The sequence below is a fragment of the Condylostylus longicornis genome, unplaced genomic scaffold, assembly GCF_029603195.1.
Source record: "Condylostylus longicornis isolate FDR11 unplaced genomic scaffold, ASM2960319v2 ptg000015l, whole genome shotgun sequence".
NCBI classification, from domain to species: domain Eukaryota; kingdom Metazoa; phylum Arthropoda; class Insecta; order Diptera; family Dolichopodidae; genus Condylostylus; species Condylostylus longicornis.
The window spans coordinates 1,087,089-1,114,557 of NW_026577984.1; the positions used below are offsets into that span (position 1 = coordinate 1,087,089).

Genomic DNA, 27,469 nt, shown 5'->3' on the forward strand with positions numbered 1-27,469 from the left:
CTAACTTCAGGTCAGATATATTTCTGAAATTTTGGTGGAATAACTTGACAGGTTCGGGTAGCTGCCATACAACTGCAAAAAAAAAATTTAAATATTTGGAAAAATGTTAAGGTTAGATTCATGAAACTCGGCCGTCGTGTGTCCACTTATAAGTTATCCGTGAATCCGTGAAGTTTCTGTTGAGTGGCTTGACAGGTTCAAGTAATTGCCATTTAGCAATTAAAGTTATTTCTAAATATTTCAAAAATAAATTTGTAAACTCAAATTGTCAAAGTGCAGGGTATTATTGAGTCGGTTTATACCAAATGAAACGTTTTTACTTGTTTCGAAATTCTTGTAGTTAACTTTAAATTAACGCCTATTTTTTTTCGTTTTATTTAAATTATAAGTAAATTATTCAAACTGGCTAAAATTGTATATACTTACGCATGCTTATTGCTAGGTATATATAGTTAGAAAAATGAATTAAAATCAAATGAAAAATTTGCAAAATCAATTGGAAATTATTATATTTAAATATTCAACACAACATTTTCATCGCCGCCGCCCACACACATTCTAAGAAAACAAAAAGAAGAAAATAAAACAAGGAACGCAGAAAACACAAATCTATTATAGAATGAATCAATTGACAACGATGGCGGTAACTTTTACCATTAAAAAATTATTATAATATGAACATAAAAGTTAGAAGCCAATTTACTTATCTGTTTATTATTTGCTTTTTCGTTTTTTTTTGGCTTTTAGTCTCGTCAATATTCAAATTACGATTAAAACGATTGACTACTGTTTAACCATCAATAGTGTAACTATACTCTCTTTATTAAATTATAATAAAAACGAGGTGCCTATCATTATTATACCTTTAATACAAAAAAATACTAAAAAAAAGTTGAAGACAACACCAAAACGCCAAAACATACAAATAAAAATCGTAAAAACAAAAAACGCTTAGATGGCATTCATGTCGCATTTACAATTGAAAAACGTCTGGTTGACATTTATTAAAATAAAAATAAAAAGAGAAGAAATAAATAAATTAAAACAACAAACAAAAAGGGGAATAAAAAACAACAACACTAAATAAATTTTTATTGCGCGAATTATTTAATAATATTTAATTTTTCCTCTTTAAATCATACAGTCTGTATTTTAGACATGCGTTTAAAAGAATGTATAAGTATAATATTTTATTTCCATTACTGTAAGTATTAAAACTGGCAAAATTCAGTTAAAATCTAAAATTATATGCACACTTTAACTCGATTTTAACTGCTTGGTGTACGTTTTGAATAATAAAACAGGTATTTTTAAAAAAAGTATAAATATATAGTTTTAGTTATAAACGTAAATTTTATATCATACATAGTATAATATTCATAGTATACTCGTAATACACATATATTTGCAAGTTGTTTTATAAATTATTTAATACATTTATGCATAAATAATAGCATTGTATTTATAAGCGCTTTACGAGCGAACGGCATCTCTTATGAATGAAAACAAATACTTATGTATAAGTAAACTTGAAATTAACATACAAAATATTAATATAACATATGTACATATGTATATAGGTACAAGATGAAACACCCAATTTAATATAACCAGCGTTTTTGATATCACCAAGAATAATTTTAAGATCCACAATTTTTTCTAGAATTAATGAAATTGTTTAAAATATATCAATAACGTTTTCCGTCTCAATTAAGAGCACGTGGGTTCTCCAAACCAGAAAATATTAGAAATTGGGTTGCCATAACTAGATTTAAGTCACTGGATTCTAGTAAAATTTCTTTACTAGGGCTTATAGTCATATCCTAAGTTTCAGCTCAAAAATTCGACAGACAATAATTTTCAATTCTACTAGTTGGCAAAATTATATTTTCAATAGACGTTCGTAATCGTTCCTTTAACTGATGTTGAATGGAATTTTCAACATTCTCGAAATTGAAATTGAATATTGTTGGAAAACTTTAGAAATCAAAATTTCTTAGGTTACACTCTGTACATAAACACACACGCACGATACTTTTGTGCCTATGTAAGTATTAGTAAGCTATTCATTTTATAAATTATATTATTTTTTATAAAACTGTAAAATAATTTACCATATGAGGTAGTAGACAGACAGCTGTTTAACTGTTTTTGATTTTGCAAATTGATGATAATTGCAAAGATACATTACAGAATAGTTATTAACGAAATCATTTTGCATTCATATCATTTAGCATTATACAAAATATTATATTTTTGTGTCCACACATACATATGTACGTACACATTAGCGCACATATACCGAGGAATTTATAACATAAAATATAAATTTGCAAAAATAATTTCTTTTTAATATTGTTTTTGTTTTATAATTAATATGTATACGTTCGAATAATAAATTAAGAGAAAAAATGAATAATGATAATTAAATGAATTTATTTATTTAATTTTGATTACAGTAGAATACCAAAATAAGTATCAAAAATGCGATAGGTCAAAATAAAAAATTGTTGCAACACAAAAACGTATAAAATGAGAAGTGTATGGATCCCATACAAAAAATTCAAGATAATTAGTAAAAACTGGTCGATCCTCATTTGAGATTATGGTCCCTAATACATTAATGTTGTAAGAATAAATGTTACATTGCCTGTACAGTTTGATGACATATTATCGCAAAAGTTATGTTTAATATGCAAAGTTGTTACCGATCTTAACTTTTTTCATTAAAGATACAAATATTTAAAAAAATAAATCTGATGTGATCAGCACATAACCGACCGCAATGTATATTGCCTAGTTTAGTGAAAGAGCTACAGAAGTTTATTAAAATGTATTTCGAACACTTCCTTTCAATTTTAAGGAAATTAGAAAGCTTTTAGATAACATACATACCTAGAAAAATGTAAATTTGGCTCTTAATAGAATTTCGCTATGTGCTCGCTGAAAAGTTCATCAGTTAGTTTTGGTAACAACCAGAACTTATAGATCAAGTTTCAAGAAATTCCACCAATCCATTCCGTAGATATGGTAAAAATTTAAAATCGGCCCAATTTGGCCTCCGAGCCCTGATCTTTCCAAAAAATTTACTGGTGCTTTGTTCTAACACTCCAAATTTAAGAGCCTACTACATATCTAATGATAGTTACTCTGTAATCTAATTTTTGAGTGAGAAGAATTATTTGGTATTGCGTGTCTCGTTTTTTTATAAAATGTATGCAAAATTTATTACCTTTAATTTTGAAAGTGAGACGTTCAGTCGGTAATTTGCAAAAATCCAATTAAAAAAATGAATAATCTTATTGGAAAAGTGAAACATCGATTAGAAAATACTGAGAATTCTGATTTGAAAGTGAATAAAAAGTGAGTAAAAAAGCGAGATACACAATCAGGCTCTAAATGTACCGTGTAAAAGTCCACACACAAACCGAAAAATCGACATCTCCCTTAAAGTAGTTTATTTACGCTTTCCTTATGTGGAAAAGTGTGTTCGCACCGAAAACTGGATATCCAAAATTTGGGGAAATCACATAACCCACACAAATAAAAAATTACAATGCTAACTATCATATATAATGAGCCGTCGATATGCTTTGATTTTCTGGCCGCTATATTTATTTTAGGTGGAAAAACCTTATGGAAAAATCAATTAATTACTAAGAATCGTTAATAACTACTATTATTATTTTAACTTTCATACAAAAAAAATTTATTAGTTGTGCCCACTTTAATAAATTTCTTCATTTAATTACTAAAATAGGCGCCTAAAGCATTTTGATTTTAATCTAAACTAGACTTTACTGTCATTGCATTTCGTACACTTCAATGGACAGTTTTAAAATTTTCATTTTAAAAAAATATTTTTTAATAAATAATGGAAAAATCATAGTTATTCTATTTAAATAATTTTCTAAGAACGGAACATGAAAAAAACGTAGTGAAAGAATTTTTTTATTTTTATTTTCTTTATTCTTTCATTGCTGCATATTTTTTGTCATTACGCTATCAATTTTGCATTTGTAGTCTCTAACGGATGTGTCATAAAATGTATAAACATAGAAATTTAATTGACAAGACAATTAAGCGCCAATATTGCGTACAGATGATTACTTAATTATGGTGTGTCGCAGACATTTAATAATGCAAATAAATTTTGCAAAATTTTCATAAATTTTCTTATTTTTTTTTTATTTTATTTATTTAGGATTATTTTTATTTTTAATGTCATTTCTGATTAATATTAAATTGTACGTGATATTTTTTTAATGCAAAATGCATTCAAACTCTTAAACACAAAATATATACCATTTGACCATTTTAAAGTGAATTATTAAAAATTACCGTCATATCGTATTAAATTATTACCGATCGTGGTGCCTTTAATATATTATGGTGTCCGCGTGCGTTTAAAAGAGAAGAACTATTATAAATTTATTATTATGTAGGTACTCGTATGTATAGGTACTTAAAGATTTGTTAATTCTGGGTTATTAAAGCCTATACCTTATATACGAACTTTAAAGTCAGTGAACTTTTGATTTATTAACTATATGTAAAATATGATTAAAAAATTTTTTATTTTATGAATTTGTAATTAAACTTGAGAAATCGAAATTTTTTTTATTGATATTTCAAGGGAAATATTTTAATAAATTTAATTTAAATGCAAGAATTCTAATGTAAAATAAAAACTAATCAACGTTATTACTTAAAATAATAAAATTAAAAAAAAAAATACTCTACTATTTTATCTAAATAACAATGGGTGCCAAGCTAGTTTGAATTTTTGCTTGATGTTAGACCTGTAACACTAAGTACTCTATTTTGTAAGAAATATATACACATAAATCGCGATTTGGCTAAAAGTCGTGTATTTACCAAGAACATACGTTAGATATGCATTTCACAAAAACTGTAATATACAAGATCACGTTTTATAATAAATTATATAATTACTGTAGATATTATAGTAATAGCCCAAAAATAACATTATTAAAGAATCGACATCTTCCAAATACAAATTAACGACAAAAAGGATAACGGCACAATTCAAATATATAAGTTCGACTTTCAGAACTTAAAGTATTTATAGCCAAGCGTAAATTACTATCAAAAGCTAAAGAGCGTTGGTATATAGAACAATTCTATAAGTATATGAACAAATTTTCTGTATTATTTTGCTACAGGTAAGCTTTATATATTAAAATACAATAGTAATAAAAGCAAGTTCGCGACTCTGAATTTTAACTTATTCATTACTCTCACAAATGTTCGATATGTCTACCACATTATTTTAGTGAAAAATATTTTAAAATTTAGTTGATTTTAGTTTAATTATAGTTGCATATTTTATAACAATTATGTCCCTCTAATCCTGGTTTAATTTTGAATTTTCATTCAAGCTCAGTCTCATATATAATTTTTTTATCAAAAATTAAGTTAGCATATTTTCTTATAATTTCTGTCTATAATATATCGACCATATTGTCGTTTCTATAGCAATGTTAAGATTGGATTCGATTTAAGGTCAAATTTATGAATTTTTTTATTATTTTGTTTTTTTGTTAATAGAAAAGAAAAAAACCCACCTTTAAGTATTCATATAACTTTCATAAAAGAATGAGACACCTATACGTAATTATATGGAATTGCACTCAGAATTGCAAAGAAAATTTAAAATAGAATTCAGGAAGACTTAAAAGAGAAGAAATTAAACTTATATGAACATAAATTGAATTTTAAATATGGTTAATGAAATGCTACTCGTTTATTATTACATAATAGTAACTTAATTTTAACTTCTTTTTTTTTCTCTTCACTTTTCTTTAACTTCCATTCGATTTGGTTTTTTGTACTCATTGTGCAATTTTTTTTTCTTTTTCATTTAATTATAAATAGTACAGCTAAATTATGCAAGACATGCAACGCTTTATTATATTTTTTGCATTGAATTTCAAACCAACAAGGCTTCCTAATTTTTTTCTCTTTACTTCTTTTATAATATATACAGCTATATTTTGCTAACTGAAGTCAGTCTTCGTCACTTAAAAATTCCATTGTTGAACAATAACAAAAAAAAAAATGTATAGTTATTAACTGTGCGATTGTAAGTAATGGTTTTGAATATATTTTTGTATACAATAATGTATAATAACAATAACGATAATAATAATTTTTAACATATTGTTCGAATTGGTTAAAGTGTGTTTTTGCAGCCCTGGCACACGTTATATTCAATTGTATATTCTATGTATCCTTTATGTTAAGTGTTGGTGGTAATGATTGCATATTAAGAATAATGTTTCATATAAATTAAGAAATTTAAATTGAAAAGTGTATAATAGGATAAAAGAAAATTATATTATGTAAAGGTTTGTATAATGTAAAAGTGAAATCATGTTACATGTAATTTAATTCATTCAATTAAAGATATTTTTGAGGAAAAGAAAATTTTTAAAAATTACAATGGTATAGTTGCTTTTAAAATAAAATTATATACCAAATTATTTGGTATTTATACAATAATACCAAATAAACGTATACCTATGTATTGACATATTTATTTTAATTTAAAAAAAAATGAGTTAACGTATAGGATTGCCAATCGTTCTCATAGTTCTCATAAATATCTATTTCATTGCAAATAAATATTCATTGTACCACAGCATTGAAAATGTACGTAAATTAAAATAAATTAACAACTATTTCTGATTTTTCGAGAAATATTCAAATATATAATGCAAAATATTTTGGTAAGCAGCAGCAATAAAACAGCTTCTAATATAACTGCTTGTAATCGAATGAGCTTATTTTAATAAAAACTGGTTCGAACTTCAATATGAATCAAATGAAGCTTAAATTTTAGTTCCTCAAATAATTCACTCTTGTAAAGGATCAATACAAATAAGAATTTTAGTGCTTCACTAAACTACTTACATATTATAACACTTATAAAATTCTTAGTCTGGAACAGAATAGAAGGATTTTAACAATGGAGAGGAGAACTAATTATTAGTTTTGAATGCTAAGGTAAAAATCTGCAATATTTTAAGTAAACTAGTGGTATTAACGCAAAAAAAATCTCGTTGTTCACAGGGACTCAGACCTACCACTAACAAATTTGATCTTAAAATATCTAATGTGAAATATTGTCATAAATTTTACCATTTATGATTAAATTTAGCTAATTCGCGTTTATAAGTCGCAGTTACAGCTATTACTTTTCCGATATTAGAAATTTAATATTTTGTATAAATACTAAATATTTTTTTGCTCCTTTAACCCTTAACATTTTTAAGAAGGCGGTTACCTTCTACCTTAATATTTGGCGCTTTATTTTATTTAACACGCACAAATAATTATTATTTTAAAAAATTATTACCTTTATATTTAATACAGAATAATAGAAACATGAAACGCCCAAAGGGTGACAAACTTATTGTAACAATTTTTGTGTAACCATATTATTGTATTTCCAAATATTAAATAATTATAACGTTCATGTTAAACGTTTAATCGAATAATTTTTCATTATTGATGCTATGTAGCTTCTATAGATTCAAATTGAAAAGGAAAAAATTATAAGGTCTGTTCTGTTGTAAGTATCTATAATTGCCCTCTCAATCAAAGAATATTGATTAACAAAAGATTTAAGAGTTAACTTTAGAAAAGAAAATTTTACGGTATAAATTGTTAATAATAAAAATAAATTAAACAAATTACTTAATTTTTAGTGGCGATTAAATCTGCACGCTCACATTGTTTCAGATTTAATTGTATTGAAATTAACAGAAATCAGTTCAAATTATTTTTGATTGCCAATGATTGTTATAAAGGGTATTTTGCTCGGTTTTTTTGGGTTTTGGAAAAAAACCTGGCATGAAATTATTAATTAAAATTTATTAAGTGCTTAAAGTTCTTTTTTACATTTTAATGTTTTTTTCTTAACTCTATATTATTTTTTTACTTTTATTCAAGTTCTACAGCATTTTTTCATTTCCAATTATTAATGAATAATGCCAATATTCAAAGGATCTTGGATTGAGAACATCGACAAGGTTGTGTGATAGATGTGGAGATTTTTAAATGGAAATTTTTGCAATACTTAGATTAGCCGAATTCGTTGTGGTTAAATTTAGGAAATCATCTTTGTGGATCAATGGGGCTCTAGCATCTTTACTGAGGGATATTTTATTGTGAGGCCATGTAGAAGGAGAAGCGAGACCCTCTTCAACGGGTGGTTTATCTGTGCAGGTACGGTTATTACTAGCGAACAGTGGTATGATTTGGGCCATTTAGATTTAATGATAGTAATGGAAACTTGCATTTTCTATGCGAGTGTCCGTTCTTTATGGAAAGTAGAAGCACATATACTAGATGAATAATTTTCATCTAGTATATGTGCTACTACTGGAAAGGGGCGAGGTATATGTTGTTTCTTTGATGAGGTTATTAATATTTCAATAGGTTTTCTAGAATTTATATAATTCAATATTTTCTGGAGTCCAACAGGTTTTCACAAATTTTGTTAAGGAAGCGCTTGCCTTTTTTAGTGCTAAAAGTCTTACGACTTACTATTGATGAATTGGTTAGATTATTGCAGTTTATATGCTTATTCATCCTAAAAGAGATCTGTATGTTAGTAACTTGACACAAATTATCAAGAATTAATCAAATAATTGCAAATGTTTGTAAATGTATATTATATTATAAACGTTGCCATGTATAAAATTGCGCAGATTACTATATATCAACTAGAACGTGTAGATATTGCACATAAACACTATATAAGAAAAAAATATAGATGAGCACTTTTCATTAAATTAACCTCGATATTAAAATTTTAATTCGTTTTTAATTCATGTATATCGTATATAACTACCATAATATTATGGTAATTTACAAGCTGGTATGTATTTTTTTGTTATACCAATAATTGACTTATAATCGAATTTTTATTCGTACGTAAATAATATTTATTAATATTATTTATCAACACATATGTATAATTACAATTAATTTAAATAATCATATATTATGCATACATGAGTACCTAACAAGATGTAACTATACATATACTTATAATGAAAAATAATATGAGTAAAAATGATTATAAATTCAGTGAAAAACGGTAAAAAAATAATAAGATGATGAAAAATACAATATTATGATTTCATCCCAGTAATTATTAGCGCTATACGCTATATTGATAAGCAAATTGCAAGAACAAGAGAGAGTTAGTTACCTTATATTATTTAGCTACTTTAAATTGTTTTTTTTTTTTTCACATTGTCTTAATGCTATATATTGTAAATGAGGACGGTGAGCGAATATAAGTTCTCTTTTTAATATTATGATGTTAATACTACGCATATACATAATATATTTTTGTATCATAATATTATTATAAATTTAAATTAAACTCATCAAAAAGTAGTTTTCAATATGTTAACAATATAGAGGGAGTTTTATTATCATTCTTTTATATTATAATTACTAACTTGTAAATATATAATAATAATATGTATGTATATAATATAATTACGAATACTTGTATATATAATTACATTCATGTACACTATACCATATCAAATATTGAATGATTGGAATTTAATTTAAATATGAGGGGAACAAATGCCTTTGAATTTTTTAATACAACTTCAAAGCTTAACCTATAGTTTGGAAATACATACTTACATATAACGATATCATAATTATTTCGAATTGTACATTGGTGGGAACATATAAAATTTATAAATACAAGAAATATTCATCGACAATATAACAACATCTATAAAGATTTCTATATTAAATATTAACAAATGGGAATATAAATGAAAAACTTTTTATAGTTGCTCGTAATTAACTTGACATTAGTTGAATATTTATGCATATAAATACAAGTACATAAATGTGTACGTACATAAAATATCAGTATTGAAAAAAAATAGACTAATGAGTATTGTGAGCTCTTTATATAAAAAAAAACTTTTAAGAGACTTAATTGGCAATCAATGATTTTATTTTGATTTAAGGTTGGATTCAAAAACAAAAAAATAAATAAATAAATAAATAAATAATAATTATATTTAATACTCATATATAGATTTTTAATTTAAATGAATTATTGTTTGTACAACACATCAACTCTTTTACTAAATATGAAAATTTTCTCATCATTTAATTATATTATGTGGCATTGTACTGCTACTTACATATAAATGTAAGTAAACATTAAGAGGTTATATTAATTTTTTTTTAACTTATTGTACGTTATATATATACATTATAAACATAAATGTATTTAATAACCTTATAATAAAGGAGTAAAAAATGAGAAGAAATTGCAAGTTTTATAATAAATAAATATATATAAATTATAAAAAAAAAGTTGTAAATGATCACAGGATTTCTCACGATTCAAACAATAATAAGAAACCATACTTATTTCTACATATTTATTATTGAGAATTTGTAATTATAATATTGATTAGTGGATTATTATGGATCGAAAATTTAAAAAGAAATTTAAAAAGAAATTAAATAATAAAAATGGTATTTTTCAATCAATTAAAATTTGATGAATAGACATTATAATTATAATATATACAGTACGTTTTGTGAGTATGTGTATACCATGAACAAATATGTGAGTAATTATCGTCATAATTTAAAGATTCATATGTTTTATAATATACAAACAAATATGCAAACATGGCCGATAAGCTGTCGAAACTATAGTTAGTTTGATTTATATTATAGAGAAACTTCAATTTTTATATTTTCACTATATAGATTATTTAGATTAATTTTCATCAGAACAATTTCTTAATCTTAAAAACTTTAAATAAACATAAACCGTAAAGATGATTGGGAACATTATATATGTTACGTGTTTAGAGAAATTACAGAAAAATCTAATTTAAATTTTAAAATATACTTAAAAATATATATCTTATTCCTTCAACAAAGAATAAATTAAAAAAATTTGAATTTACCTCATTATACATTCGCCAGTTATTCTTATAAATTATATAGAATCGTTTTTTAAAACCCATTCATTTAAATAATTAAAACATAATTATAATGTTATTATACTACAGATAATAATGCTTGTTATATAGTAATATATTATGCATATACTTGCATTTATATTATTTAGATAACAATTAACAATAAAATTATAAAGAAAAAAAAATTATATGTATATCTACTTTTGTATTAACTGAAACTATTTAATTATTATAATAAAAATTCAGTCATCATTTAAAATTCAATCATGAATGAATTGAAAATTACCCGTTTAAGAGCCAACAATATAACTATTATCATAATATGTTTATCATCTGTTATATATCAATTTAGATGAATTAATCTAACTGAATTTATCTTATTTTATTTTATCTACATACTACTATACTTTTAACTTTTTAATTTATATATTTTTTTTTTTGTAAAACAACTATTTTGGTCTACATGTTAACAAGCATTCCATTTATTTTTTTTATCATGAAATATTTATTTTTTATTTTCTTTTCTCTTTTTTTTTCTCATTTTTTTTTTGTTTGGAAAACTTAACTAACCAGAAAGTTTGTATACACAGAATTTGTTTAAAATAATTTTCATTTTAGCATACACAATTAAAAACACATTAACAAGATATTAATTGTTGTTGGTTATAAAGGTGTACGTACCGTGCGTTTCGTTTCTCTATAAACATCTGAATTTTCAAAAAGAAAACATAATTAAATAAAATAAAATTAATTTCAAATTTTTAATAAAAATTTCATCGTAATTTCAGTTGCCAATATTAGTCGAATTATATTCAAAGAATAGTTTTTGAGCTGTAAAGTTTGGAGGTCATCAGCTTTAAGCTTCTGTGTATTTTGGTGTTTGCGCTACCTCATACCTCAAGTTTCCAATTGTAAGAGAAACTATTTTAGATATTAATTTATTTATACGCGGCTTCGATCTTGCATGGCTTTCGAAATTAAAATAAAAAAAATGTTGAAAATGCTAAATTTTTAAATTTTACGCAAATTTTTTTTCTGTTAACATATTTTGAGATTCTGGTAAGAATTAAGATTTATGGGATATATTCAGTCTTAAATAAGAAAAGTGTAATTCATCCTATTATGAATTTTACTAATACAACATCATAGTTGCGGAATCAATAAGAATGTGCCTATTACACTACTAATTTATCTTAATGGAAATTTCTTCATGCAACTGCAGAACAGATGGATGACGTAATCAAAGGAACGAGTTAAAGGCAGAAAAATTATTCATTAAAAAAATTTTTCTCCTCGAACTGGACTCGAACCAGTGACCTACCGCTTTCTAGGCGGACGCTCTACCAACTGAGCTACAGAGGCATGAAGAAATTGCCGACGAAATGTTCTCTACATTGCTTTATACTGTAATTCACATGATTACTAAGTATTTGTTTTTTGTTTACATTGATTGCTACATACAATCCATTGAAACACACAATAACAAGAACATATATATTTATAGGATAGTGCCTATTCCACTAATTATATTATGAATTTTACTAATACAACATCATAGTTGCGGAATCAATAAGAATGTGCCTATTACACTACTAATTTATCTTAATGGAAATTTCTTCATGCAACTGCAGAACAGATGGATGACGTAATCAAAGGAACGAGTTAAAGGCAGAAAAATTATTCATTAAAAAAATTTTTCTCCTCGAACTGGACTCGAACCAGTGACCTACCGCTTTCTAGTAATTCATCCTTTCATTTTGGAAGTAAGCCATAACGTTTATACTTGTTGATTTCATTATATGAGCAATATAACGATTTTATTTAATATTTTGTTAAATATGTTACGCACATTTTTTACTTGCAATGAATTACTACAAAGCCTTGTTGTGTCATTCTATACCCTCTAAAATTCATTGAAATTATAGAAATTAAGTGTTATCATCACAATCTTCCATTCGTACAAATCCCGGCACAAGTATATATTAACAAAACTGGTACATTAGGATAAAATTATTGTACATCACAAATTTAAACTGTTACCAATATAATATCACATTTCATCTTAATAAAGTGAAAGATATTGTCACAGGTAAAATGTTAAAATATTATTGACGCGTATCATAAATTATTTGCAACTTCAAATATGAGCCTAATATTCTTTTGTTTAAGTAATCATGCGTAGAGGACCGGTTCTGACTTGTTTGGTGCCCTACGCGGTTTCAAAAAAGTGTGTTCCCCTCTACTTCTCACCGTCGTACGCAATAAATTGCTCATATATACGGTAGATTCAGCGCTACATGTCAAAATCAATTTTGTTGACCAAATTGAGAATTGACTCGGAGTATGAGCATTGCAATATACCATATAAGAATGAACTATTTCAGTATACTTTTATTTTACAATATGATTTTGTCATTTCTTATATTTTTGAACAAAATTTTTATTATCAACTTATTCTCTTATTACGTATGTGCTTCATATACGCATGTGTTCAGCATAATAAAGCAAATACTTGCTTTAGTATAATTTTAAACATTCTTAAGTTATACATACATACATCCTTTATTTACGTAGAATGTAAATTTAAAATTTTGTGGCTTTTGACAGATATTATAGCAATCAAACCACATCAATATTAATTTGATGAAAATATTTTACTATAGTTGGTATAGCTTTTCACAATTAAGAACTATATACGAATTCTACATATAATAGTCAAATAGCTTTCGAATTTATTTTAGTGTTTTCGAAAATTTGCTTTTTAATATAGTTTTATAAATGTAAAATAATAGGAAATTTGAATAAGCGAAAAAACGTACCCATTAACAATTTATCTTATTCTATTTGGAACAGTAATTTTCTGTGTACCTACAACCAAAAATTTTTAATAAATATTTTTCGATTAAATTATAAACAAAAAAAATTCAAGGCTAATAATACTCATTTAATTTCTTTTGGCATTTATTTGTACTGTCATAAATGAATTTGAAGCTGACATGTCACAAAAAAACAAAAATATACAGTATATATTGTAATGACCCCAAACAAATTCTCACCTTACCACTCATATCCATACATACATACATGTGTGTATAAAATAATAACAGATATGTTACATATACATAAGTGCATAATGTACAAATTTACAAAAAAATGCTGTCACAATATATTGTATGTATGTAGGTACACATAATTGCTGTTGTATTTTTTATTTCGCAAATTAACTGAAATTATAACATGCTCTAAAAGTTCAAACTACATACTATAAGTATGTAAGTATAATATTGCACTGAAATACCCATGTGTGTCAGCATCGAACATACATTTATGTATGTTTGTATTTATAAAAATGTTTGTTATAATTGCCATTAAATGTGCGAATTCACAAAAATGTAACTAGGATCGACAATGCCTTCCAGCATGTCAGCATCGATTTCGATTACAATCAAGTTTTTCTTTTCGTTTTCTTCTCTTTCATAGCATTCCTTATGTTTCGTGTTTCTTTTATTTTCGTTCCTTCTTTAACGAACTAAACATAATGTTATATATATAAATGTATACGTTAATATCAGTATATAAATGTGTACACATGTTTGTACAATTTTATATTATTTTAAACGTTTTATATGGATTATAGAGTGGTTTTTACATTAAGTAAATAAATTATTTCTGTTAACTATCATATCGAATAATGTTATTACACCTACATATAATACATATTTAACGATATACTTAATACATCCTTATATAATATGTATGTTCATAGAAACGTGCTTATAAAAATGCACAAATCAAAATGTTATTAAAACATGTCTAAACGCATAAATATTTATATGTGATTGTATGGTTGACTAGAAATCGGATTAAAAATAAAATGTATATAAACATTAAATGTAAGCATAGATATGTTAATAGCTATATTCAAAACAAATAATTTGATTAGAATTTATAAGTTTAATTAAGTGTTAATCATTTTGTGGAACAGCAATTATAATCAGTACATTTTAATTATCGCCTAATAAATGTAGTCATTTGCGACTGAAAAATACAAGGTGGATAATTTTTTTTTTGTAATTAAAGGCGACAAAATTAAATGTAATAAATTAAAAAAATTTTTTTTTTTTAAATAATTAGTTCAGCATCTATAGTAATCGATTATACGAATAAAGCAACCTTTGATTAAAAATTATTTTTAATTTGTTATACAGCTTGTATGTGCTTATCCAGATTGTATGTGCTAGATGTCAAATGATTTACAATTCTTTAAATAAACTTTTTACCGTCTCAAACTACTTTATTGGTTTGGGGAAGCTAAATGAAAGAAAGAATGAGATTATTAATAATTTTCAGTTTAGAATAAGTTCGAATTTCGATTCCGACAAAAAAAAATTTTAATTTTGAAATTCGGAAACATGTTTTGACACTGAAACCCTTACAATAACATTCTGCATATTGGATATCAAAATTTTGTTCATATGTATTCCGATTTCCTGCATATTATAGCGTCGGTAATGTTTTTGGTAATAGTTTTTATATAAATGAGTAAATGCTGAGTATAAAATATTTTGTTCAAGTTTGGAAATTAGAGAGACATAATTCTTTTAAACATTTAGTGCGTATAAATGTAAATTTATAATGTTATAAAAATAATTAAATATATTAATAACATTTTTAATAGTTTTAAAGCTTGAGATATATTAATTTCATTAGAATGTTTTACATAATTTGTACACATTTGTAATAATATATGGTATATGTACTTTAATAATTATTTAATTAAGCCGAAAATTTTTTAAAATATGGTTTTAATATAAAATTTGATGAAATTCTATATTCAACCAACTTGAAAATGTAAAGCATGTACAAATTCATAACATCACATAAATGATGTTATGTTGCTTTAGGTTTAAAGTCATAATTATTTTAAAAAAGTCAAATTAACTAAACTGGTCTGAATTTAAATCAAACCAAATCATGGCAAAGTGATCCTACAGAATTAATACCCTTACAAAATTCTCATGATTTCATTTATGAAAATATTTTTACAGCCATAGTCATTTATGTTAAAGTTTTAAAAATGTTGCAATATTGTTTCCGGTATTACATTCTCCCGGTCAAGATCATCTACTCTATCCTACCTACTCAATTCCTCTTACCCTCCGCCACAAGTTTACGAAATAACATAAATAATTTTATTGGCTATTTTATCTCTATTTATCTTTGTTGAAGGTAACGTATCTGTGGTGAAGATTCGTATCCATATTTTATTGCTTTGTAATAATATCACTTTTACATTAACAAATGAACTGTTGAATATATTACATGCGATATAATGATTCAACCGGTATGAACCCAAGAACTCAACAAAATTTATGGAAAGAATCAAAATAAAGATTCTCTTGTTTTGTAACAGTACAACACCTTATTCACCACATTTAAGCATAATTTCTCTCAATATATTTTTGTATACTATATTGCACATTAATTATAATAATGAAGTTAGTATTCGAAGAGAGTTACCAAAGAATAAAGACTTGAATAAAATTATTGTCTTTTATTTCACCGCTGCTAGCCGAAGGTGCCTTCATAATATTTGGCAAATAAAATTAAAATATATTCTACTAATATTTGTTTTATTCTATTTCGTTCTTGGCAGGAGCATAGAGCTGGTCCTTGGTATCGAAGACAACCATATGAACCGGTTTCTTGCGTCATTGAGTTTTATTCGGTGAGTGACGAGCCTACAGAAATTCTACTCATATGAAATTAAATAAATTTTGGCAACCGAAAAACAAGCCACTTTTGCCAGGTTTTGAAATTTGTTTACAGGCAGACGTTTGGAATAAGTTTTAACAGAAATAAATATGATATAGACTAACTTAAAAATTAGGTAAAATTGTTGCTGATTATGCACAACTTTCGTGAATTTTTAAAATATCCTAGTTTTAATAAAAAAAAAATATCTACACCTATAGAAATTCGAAATTTAGAACAAATTTAGTTTGACAACGATGTACTGCTGTTATGAGTGGTTTGTAAACTCATATATGTATTCTTCCGAAAATCCTTGTCAAATAAGAAACATCTTTAATCATTGATTATGCTTGGTAATTAAATTTTTTCATTTTATCATGAAATTATTTTAATTAAAAAAAGACACAAAAAATTATTCTTAAAAACACGATTTTTTATAAAAAGTGAATTTTATAAGTTAATTAACATTAAATTTTATAGGGCTGAATCTTAAACATCTCTTAATTTATCTTCGCTCTAAAATGATAAAAAAAAACTAAAATTTTTTCCAAATAAAATCCCTTAATTTCTGAAGAGTAAGTGAAAACAAAAGAAAAGTAAAATTTCAAATATTTATTTTTTGATTGGGTGTGAGCCCAAATCATATCGATTTAAATTAAATATTGGATTAATTGTTAAAATTTAGGTACACGAATATAAAAACGAATTGATCCCTCAAACGATCCCTTTTTTTCGTATAGTTTTTTTGTTCTTATTTAAGAAGAATTTTACTATATACATGCATAGGTATCAAAAGAAATCAAAAATTCATTAAAAAAAATGTTTTAAATACTTACATAAATATAGGCGCGAACCCTTGTCAAATGTCAAATATCTCATTTTTTTCTGTTTCTCTAACAAATTCAATTAAAATTTGAGAATAGTGAAAAAAATAACATATAAATAACAACATAACACGAAGCGTGTTAAGCAAAATGAAAACAGAAGTCAATCGATTTCAGTTCATTTTTTTAGGATCACATTATTATTGTATACAATGTGTTTTATTTTTACAGTTTTGTTACTTAAGTTTTTTAATCAGAAGCGTCAAGCGATACAGAATAATACCCAAAATATATAAATAATAAAAAATGTATACACAAAAATTTCTAATATAATAGAAATGTCAATATAATTTAAAAATAAAAAAAATTAAAAAACTGAATATGTCATTATTAGTTTATAAAAAAAATCATTGACTTACGTCCTGGAAATCGGTGTGGAAAAATGCGACCATGACGACTTAATAACCAAGGATATAATGGATAACTATCACGTATCATACTCGAATTATTGAATTGTGGATGATAAATTGGTGGACCTGGTGGAAATCCAGGATGGCCAGCAGATGCTGCTGCAACAGCAGCAGCTTGTCCATGATGTGCTAATGCTGCTGCCATTTGAAATTGTGCAGCTAATAAATGATGCGGTGTTTGTCCTACTAATTCAGAATGTGAAATATGCGATGGATGTGGATGTGATGGTGGTTGATGTGATGGTAGTATTATATTAGAGGATCCTCCGCTAGTAGCATACGTTGAACCTCCACCAGATGACATAGTTTTCAAATCTTGATTTGATAATGAATTTAATTGCAATGAACCATTTTGTGTATTAGATGGTTGAATTGGAAATGGTCTTATTAAATTTCCATTATTATTTGCAGAAATACCAGGTACTAATATTGGTCTTTTATTATCTAAATCATCTGATAAATTATTATTAGTATTGCTATTATTAATATCATTATTACTATTTGTGATAATAGATGAATTTGGTGAATTGATTATTTGTAAATCCGGTGTAGAATTTGATAAATTTTTATTATCATTTCTTGATTTAGATCTTTCATTAATTTCAGATAAAATATGATTATTTAATGGAGATGTAGAAATTGATGGTGATGATAATCTATTATCATCATTAACACTTTTAATAGAATCATTCGGTGAAAGTTGTGGTCCATTTTGAATTAAATTTAAAGGTGGAGAACTAATACTTCGATTATATTTTTTATTAAATTCATTATCAAATTCATTTGCATTAGGAAATTTTAAATTACTCGAATTTTCATAATTAAATTTATTTAATGTATTCGTTGTTGTTGTTGTTGCCGCAAAATTTCGAAATTCATTTAAATTATTTTTTTCTATTAAGTTTTGTGAATTTAAGGAACTATTATTAAAGTTTTTATTTGAGAATAAATTAATATTATTAATTGTATTTAAATAGTTTCTATTAAATTTTGTTTCTAAATTATTTGTTAATACTGAATTCATTTTTAATTCTAATAAATTTTTACAATTTAAATTATCACTAAACATTGGACTATCTGAACGTATTTGAATTGGACTGTTACAATCATCTGATTTATTACTTCTATTGCTGATGGTTGGTGATGATGGTGATAAATCAACAACAATTGTTGTTGCCGGTGAATTTTTAATTTTTGATTGATGTTGTGTATTGTTAGTTTTATCCCCTACAATTGAATCAATACTAAATCCTAATTTTGGTTTTAAATGTAATTTTTGTGAAGATGACATATTAGATGTTCCATTTAGTGTTGTAAAAAGATGATTTGGTGCCATTGTTGGCATCATTTTGTAAAAATAAAACTTATTATATTTAATTATAATGTTGATTTGTATGGATCGTTATTTGATTTAATTTTTTAATATACATTTTATTTAATTTGTTTTATATTTAAAATTTTTTGTTAAATGCAATCGTATTTGATAATGTTCTGTAAAGAAAAGCCATTATTTTTATAAAAAAATATTCAGTCATAATATTTTCAATTACATATTTTGAACAATTCACATACTTCAATTTTACAAAAAATAAAAAGGTAAATTTTTTTAATAATGAAAAATAAAATTAAATAATTTGAAATTTTCGATCTTTTTAGATTCTGAATATATTCAGGAAAAACTGTGAAGTAATTTTGTTTTTATATGGCATCATATAAAAAATAACAAAATGATTGGAATGTTATCCGACGGGATAAACTGAATATCAGAAGTTTGTTCAATAGTAACTAAATTATAGTATAAATTATAATTATAAATAAGATTCACTAAGTATTTTTAATATTCATTTAATTTTGGTTTTAAAAACGGATTTTTCAATCAATAAGTCTTGAAATTTGTTTCAGAGAACACGTTATTGGTCAAATTTTTGATTATACCTTAAAGCGTTTACTTTAAGTATTAATAGTAAAACTCTTTAGTTTTATAGTTTTCTTCAGTTTAATAAAGCACAATTTATAATTAGCTATACTCAATTATTTTTTCGGAATTCGCTCGAAATTTATTAGAGATTAAAATTTCGCTACTGCGAGACTTACTATGGCTACATATGAAATCATAAATTTTTAAATTACTAGAAATTATTAAATCCAAAACAAAATTCAAAACACAATTATCGATATATTATAAAATTTTATTTAAAATTTTTAAAAATTCTTAAAAAAAAACATGGCTCAAAAATTGAAATTAATTATTTTGAGAACCTATTAAAAAATTTTAAAATATTTTTAATTTAAAAAAAATCCAAAAATTTCCGACTGACTAGAATTTATTGAAATTTTCATATTTGTTTTGTCAAATTAAATAATTTTTTTAATATTCCGAAACTAAGTAAACGTAATGTTATAATTTAATTAAGTACATACATACATATGTATACATGCAAAAACCAAATCGGTCTTCACTGATATAGATAAATTAAATTGTATAACCTTATTCTTCTTATTATATCTTAATTAATTATCTAATTAAATAAACATTTAGATTTATATAAAATCATTTATAAATTAAATTATTCATGGCATAAGATACTCAAAAATCACATTGTGTATATGTATATGTAAAATGTTTTCTTAATTATTATTCAATTTTCTTCCTTTTTCTTTCTTTTGTATTAGTAGAAGTTTAACTTAATCAAAATCAAAATTATTCTATTGAATTATGTTTCTTTTTTTGTTATTTTATTGAACAATATACAAAGGTTTAAACACATACATATATATATATGTACAGATATTGTTTGATTGTATAATATCTAGCTATATATATATATTTAATACATATATGTATACATAATATTTGTATGTGATTGTTTTAATATATATAAAAGATTGAATCTTTAATTATCTAACACCAATTCTAATTAGTTTTTATATAATGAATGTTCTCATATTATATACACATATGTATATATAAACACATAATATAGCTCTATTCTTTTGTAACTTTTATATTATATGTTTATAAAATTTTTTATTGTTCTTTTTCTTATTAAACACTCACACAGATTTTTGTATTAATATAAATGCAAATTCATCTTAATGTATACTTTTAGGGAGTAGGTTATACATTTTTAAATTTAATATTTTGCTTATACAATACCGAATTTTCTATGTATGTATTTATATTTGTATAAAATACCAGTAATAATAATACATTTCCTGTTTCTTTTCTTATTATTTACTTTACATTTTTATAATTCAAAAAAAGAAAATTATATTATTTTTTGTTTATTATATTTTTTATACTCTTCTTCTTTCATATTAATCCTGTATGCTTTTGTTATACATTTATTAGAATCTCTTCTTTCTCCTTAATATTTCTTTTAATTTTCCAATTCCGACTAAGATAGCACACACAACAAAAACGAAACGAAAAGAAAATCTTTGTATAGGAAGAAAATCGCTATAAAGATTAAACGATTTTTAAATCTTTGCAATTTGTAAAAAAAAAAAAGAGAAACTAAAATTTATTTTTGATTTTTTTAAAGATGAAAAAAAATTATTGATAAAAAAAAAAGGATTTAAAATAGTAAGTAAAAAACTATACGTGTTTTTTTTAATTGTTCCGTGTATCAACAAACAAACAAACGAAAAAAAATAAGCAGAAATCCTTGCGAATGTGTTGTGTACACGAATGAGAGAAATTTACACTACTTTGTTCACTGAATGCTCAGAACTTAATAAAAATGGCAACAAAAGTTTTTATTTTGTTTAAAAATATTAATTTTTTTTTGTTTTGCTTTTGTCATTTTATTTTATTACGTTTCTTTTTTGTTTTTAAATTAAAAAAAAAAAGGAAAATAAGAAATACATGCAAAACTAATAAAAGAGTTCAAAAGCATCATTTTAGGATTACCAGATGTTTTAATAAAAGTTGTACAATTTATATTTATTTCAGCAAAACAAAACTAACACCATTAAAAATAATAGGAATAAAATGAGAGAAAAGAGAGAATTATAAATGACGAACTAACACAATGATAAAACGTATATTGAGAATAAAATATAAAGAATTTAATTAAACGAGATTTCGAAGAACTGAATTATGATTTTGGGAACTTCAAAATTAAGTATTAATATTTTGAAAATAAAAATCTTAAAATAATTATTAATTTAATTCGATTCTTCACCTTTATATCAATAATAACAATAATTAAGCAATAAATATTTTTAATTTTTATCTCATCTAATTAACCAGATAATTAATTAAAGTAATAGAATTTTATCAACCCGCACGCCAATTACTGTTGTTTGATTATAATTTTAAAAAAAAATTTAAATTCTCTCAAATTTTTGTTTCTTTTCTCTTTAATTTTTTTTTGGCATTTATGTAAACAAAGAGTGCTTGTAATTACTCCAATTATGAGATTGCGAGAAGTTTATAGTATACGTCACCCGTCACTGTATTATATTATTCGATGAAATACACATGCAATATTATCGCAATTCAAAATTATAATAATATTTTATAGATATGGCTGCCAATACTATTGCAATTTTTATTTTTTTTTTTTTAATTTAAAATATGGGTTTTTTTTTGCAGATTAAATTTATCTGGTGTATAGGGCGTTTTTATTTCTCCAAATTAGGGCAATTTAACATTCACTATTTGCATGAATATTGAATTCAAGTAAATATGGATATATAAATATTTATATGTATTGATGTTTGTAATCTAATATGAATTTAAATGTCAATAAATTGCACAAATTCGTACATAGTTATATTGTATTCATTCATATATATAATTATGACTATAAAAAAACTTAAGCCATTGAATTTGATATTTTGTTTTTCGTTTTTTTGTTTTTTATGGGGTAGATATTTTGTATGAATGCGTCTGTAGTGGTAAATATATTATACATATTTAATTTAAATTATTTGCAAATATATAAGATGACTGTAAATAAGCTTGTTTATAAAGTTTTTAAGAAACTCTTTTTTTTAAGCTTTTTGTTTTTGCAAGAAAATAAGGTGGAGTTTTATTTAATTTCATATATTTAGTGTAATAAAAAAAAGATAAAATAATAATACGTATAGAGAATATTTTGATTATGAGTAAGTAATTATGTAAATAGTATATAAATAAATAGAGTTATATAACTATGGGTACATACATATTTGTCCTACTCTTGTATTTAATTGAAAGGTTCAAATGAATTGTAATTTCTGTAATAAATTATTTTTGTTTTCTTTTGTTAAATTTCTTTGTTGTTATTATATACTGTATTATTTTATTTTATTACAGCTTTATAAAATAGGTACACAAAGAAATTATTTATTTTGGCTCCAATTTTGTTTCTTAAATTGCTTTACTTAATTAAGTATATACTTATTTTATAATAGATGTTATATTTTATAATTAAGTACGCAGATCCTTTGTATTTTTCACGATTATATTTCATTTAATATTTAATTTTTATTATTACTAACTATAAGAAACATCTTATGTATAATGTGCTTATGCCAAAAAAAAACTTGATAATTTATTGAAAAATGGTGATATTTTATTGCAGCTAGAATTATTTTGCCATTTCAGCTGGCCAGGTTCATTACTAAATGAAACAAACTTTGGTTGAAACTGAAATTTTAACCCTTAATTAATTATTTAATTTTTATTCCAGCGCTAATTTTCTTTACCTATATGTTAAATTAGATTGCTATCAAATTAGAATTCCACTTAAAATTTTAAATTTTTTAATATCCCTAGAATAAACTGAAATTTTTTAATAAGGTATGATATGTTTAATGTTTTTACAATGATTTATTTAAAGCATGGCGTTTTCAGGTATTCTCTGACGTATTAATATTATCTGACAAAAAAGGTGATAAATATTAAAGTAAAAAAATATGTGTAATAGAAAAATTAAGTACTGTTTCACAAAAATCATACTTAGGTTCCATTAATATGGAAAAGAGAGTCGAGAGTTCATATGGTTTCAAAATAGAAAACTGATCTGCGCGAAATATTCTCTCGTTTAGGTGTAAAAGTTGGCCGATAAAATGTATTAAAGATTTTTAAAATTTATTTTCAATGTGTCAAGTCATCTAAGCATTTGATGATGGAAGTACATAGTTTTACAGTCTCAATAATATCATTTCATTTAAGATAATTCAGCTAAAAGTAAATGTTTGTGTGTTTTAAAAATGTTGAAATGCCTCACAGTCTAAAACAGTTAGGAATTAGCAAATTACTATATTAACAACAATAATATAAATATTTTTACTTTCTAGTACAAAAAATGTTTTCTAAAAGTAAATATTCAAAAATAAATTTTTAATATTAATTATTATTTTATAATATTTCACATCAGAACATAAAAATTTCAATATTTTCCACTAAAAAAATTTTCCCTAATTAAAAAAAAAAATCCATTTTTTTTGATAATCTAAGTATAGGTAATCATATCTAACCTAAGTATGAAATAAAAATTTTACCGGTAACACTTTTTACCGCATTAGAAAGAAAACCTTTTAACCGTTTATTTGAATGTATTACGCAAAATCTCAAATTCGATTATAAAGTAATTCAAAATAGTGTGTGTGTGAATTTTTATATAAATCGAAATTTAACCCTATGGGCTACTATTTCTTTAATATTAAATTGTTAAGCAAACTAAAAAATTTATCATTTACACACACACTCTCATATGCAACACACACCTACATCATACATTCGCACACATCCATGATCAATCTATTTTATGTATTAAAAAGAGATACACGTATAATTATTTAAAAAGCCATTAGGGGAAAACCAGTTTTTCCCCATTTTGAAAGAAGGCGTTCACAAATTTTCTTATATATTTTTGATTGGATTGTACCTTGTAATTTGTATATTAATATGTAATATGTAGGTATACACTTATATATGGATTTTGAAATAGTTTTTTTACAAAAATATGTAGTGAGAATTTTTTTTTTTTTTGAAGAGCTGTGTGCATTTAGAAAAGAAAAAATTCAAAATGTGCACAATTAATGTAGAATGAAGAAAAATCAGTGTTATGCCGGCTGTATAAAAACCAATGATTTTATTGAGATCTCTTATAAAAAACGATGAATATTTCAAAATTGAAAAAAGAAAATGTAAGAATTTGATATACTCACAAATACTACTTAACGAGCATCAAAACAAATGTAATTAAAAATATTGAGAGAGAATTGACATAAGAGAATGGAAAAACAAATTACTCGTATTGCATTGCAAGATGAAATTGTACGAGTTTTTTTTATATTTTTATAAATTGGTTGGCGTGTATATAAAAATCGTGTTGGTAGTAGTGGAAAATTTTTCTTTTAAAGGAAAATCTATTATATAAAATATTGTATTAGTGTTGAATACTTACTTTTAAGCATATTATTAAAGTTTTGTAAAAATATACGAAATTTCCTATTCTTCTTTTATGTGTTTAAAAGTTTAAATATATAATATATTATTTATACATACATGTATGTATTTTTGCATATGTATAACAATAGTCTCAATCAAATTTATTTTCTTTTACATACACATTTTGCCTTAATAAGGGAATATTAAAAATGTTTACCAATTTATAATAAAAAATAAAGTATAAAGTAGATTTTCTTTATATAGATTTTAAGAAAATTATAATACACTTATATTTTAAGTAGATATTCATTTTAAAATATAGAAAATAAGAAAAAATAACTAGTGAGAAATAAAATAAAAATTTTCTTTTTCCAAGTTTTTTGTTTGTTATAAAAAATAAATTGGGTTTGGTACTGGATGATAATAGTGATGGTATTTGAGAATATTATTAAGATATGGAATAATGTGTACATATCTTAAATTTAATGATATGAAAATTTTATTTAAACTCATTAATAAGATGCTTTCCAATAAGAAGAAGTAAATACACATGTGCATGTAATTATTGTGTTCATATCAAAATGCGCCTATACATATGTTAAAGATTTCTGTATGAATGTATTTACATATATGATAATATTTTTACCACATACAACTATTTTATTCTTTTCTTTGTTTTTGGTTTTATATGTAATTTATACAATATACTTAATAACCATTCACTCATGGGTGCTAAATTCATTTAATAATTGCCATATTTTTTCCGAAATGGCTTAATTTTCTTTTTCTGTTTTATTTTCTTTCAATCATTGTTATTATTTTTATATTACACTTTTTTATTTCTTGTCATAATAATTATTTAAAAAATAATTTTTCCTGATACACAAATTATTATTATTATTTGTATGCGTTCATTTACCTTTATTGGTTTTTAGGTATGTACAATAATAATTTAGCTTAAAATTTTATTGAAATGAATCTGGTTGTGTACGTATTATAGACATATATATAAAAATTGAGTTATCTAATCAAAATTTGAAATTATAGTTTCAAAATGGTTATAATGAATTAAGAAAATTTCTTTTATCTCGTATTTTTGAAGTTCATTATGAAAATTATTATTCAGGTTGTAGTTGAACCACGCAATTGTTACTTAAGAAATAAGAATTACTAGTTACTAATATGTGTACATTCGAAAATAGTTCGATAAATAAGAGACATAGAAGATTTTTCTCAACATAATAAAAATTAATACACTAACTATTGCGTTATAAGCACATCACTGTACTTTTAATTTTACACAATATTTTTCAGTTACATTGGTTTTACTGTTCAATTGTTTTCACATTTTTCCTTCATAAAAATGCAAATATGTATGTGGTATATATTGCAAGTAAAAGTCTACTAAAATGTGTTAAGAATATATTACAGTCAATATTTGAAGATCGCTTAATAAATCATTTGTATAGTAAGATTTAGATTTCCGAAAGTATAAACAATGCAAGGCTATATTTACTGGAATTAAGATTTGATTTATACCTGAAAATAAAATGCTCAAAGTCTTAGAATTAATCTCTAAGAAAATGCAAAAGAATTGACTTGAAACACATCTATTTTTATAATACTGATTCAAATTTTTCAATTAGTTTCACTTGTGAATTGAATTAAAGTGCAGAAGTCTACTTAAAAATTAAAAACATTTGCATTTCGATGCTGATGCATTTAAAATAAATAGTCGCAAGAATGTGTTTTTGATATGAGCGTATTTAAAATAATGTAAAATGTGCTATTTTATTATTTTCTAATTCAAGCGCAATATTTTGCTATACACAAATATATAATTTTAATAAAGTATAGTCTGTATAATTTTAATAAAGTATAGTCACAGATTTATTGATTTTAAGGTGCCAAACTTTGATTTAAAACCACCATATTGTAAAATGTCAAAAGATGTAATGGCAAAACATATTCAAATTTATTGTAATTACTAAAATACTCACTGCAAAATCGTTAAAATTAATA

At 24.1% G+C, this 27,469-nt stretch overlaps 1 protein-coding gene across 1 annotated transcript in view; it reads right to left on the reverse strand.

The window, feature by feature from the left end:
- The window catches only part of LOC129605836 (probable cyclin-dependent serine/threonine-protein kinase DDB_G0292550), a 35,402-nt gene extending 15,957 nt beyond the window's left edge, over positions 1-19,445 (reverse strand). The window contains exons 1-2 of the mRNA XM_055515811.1: positions 19,128-19,445; positions 18,010-18,803 (exon numbers count right to left, since the gene is read on the reverse strand). Coding sequence (XP_055371786.1) covers positions 18,010-18,803; positions 19,128-19,408 — 1,075 coding nt within the window. The 5' untranslated portion in view covers positions 19,409-19,445. The remainder of the gene's footprint in view (positions 1-18,009; positions 18,804-19,127) is intronic.
- Positions 19,446-27,469: the final 8,024 nt, after the last annotated feature.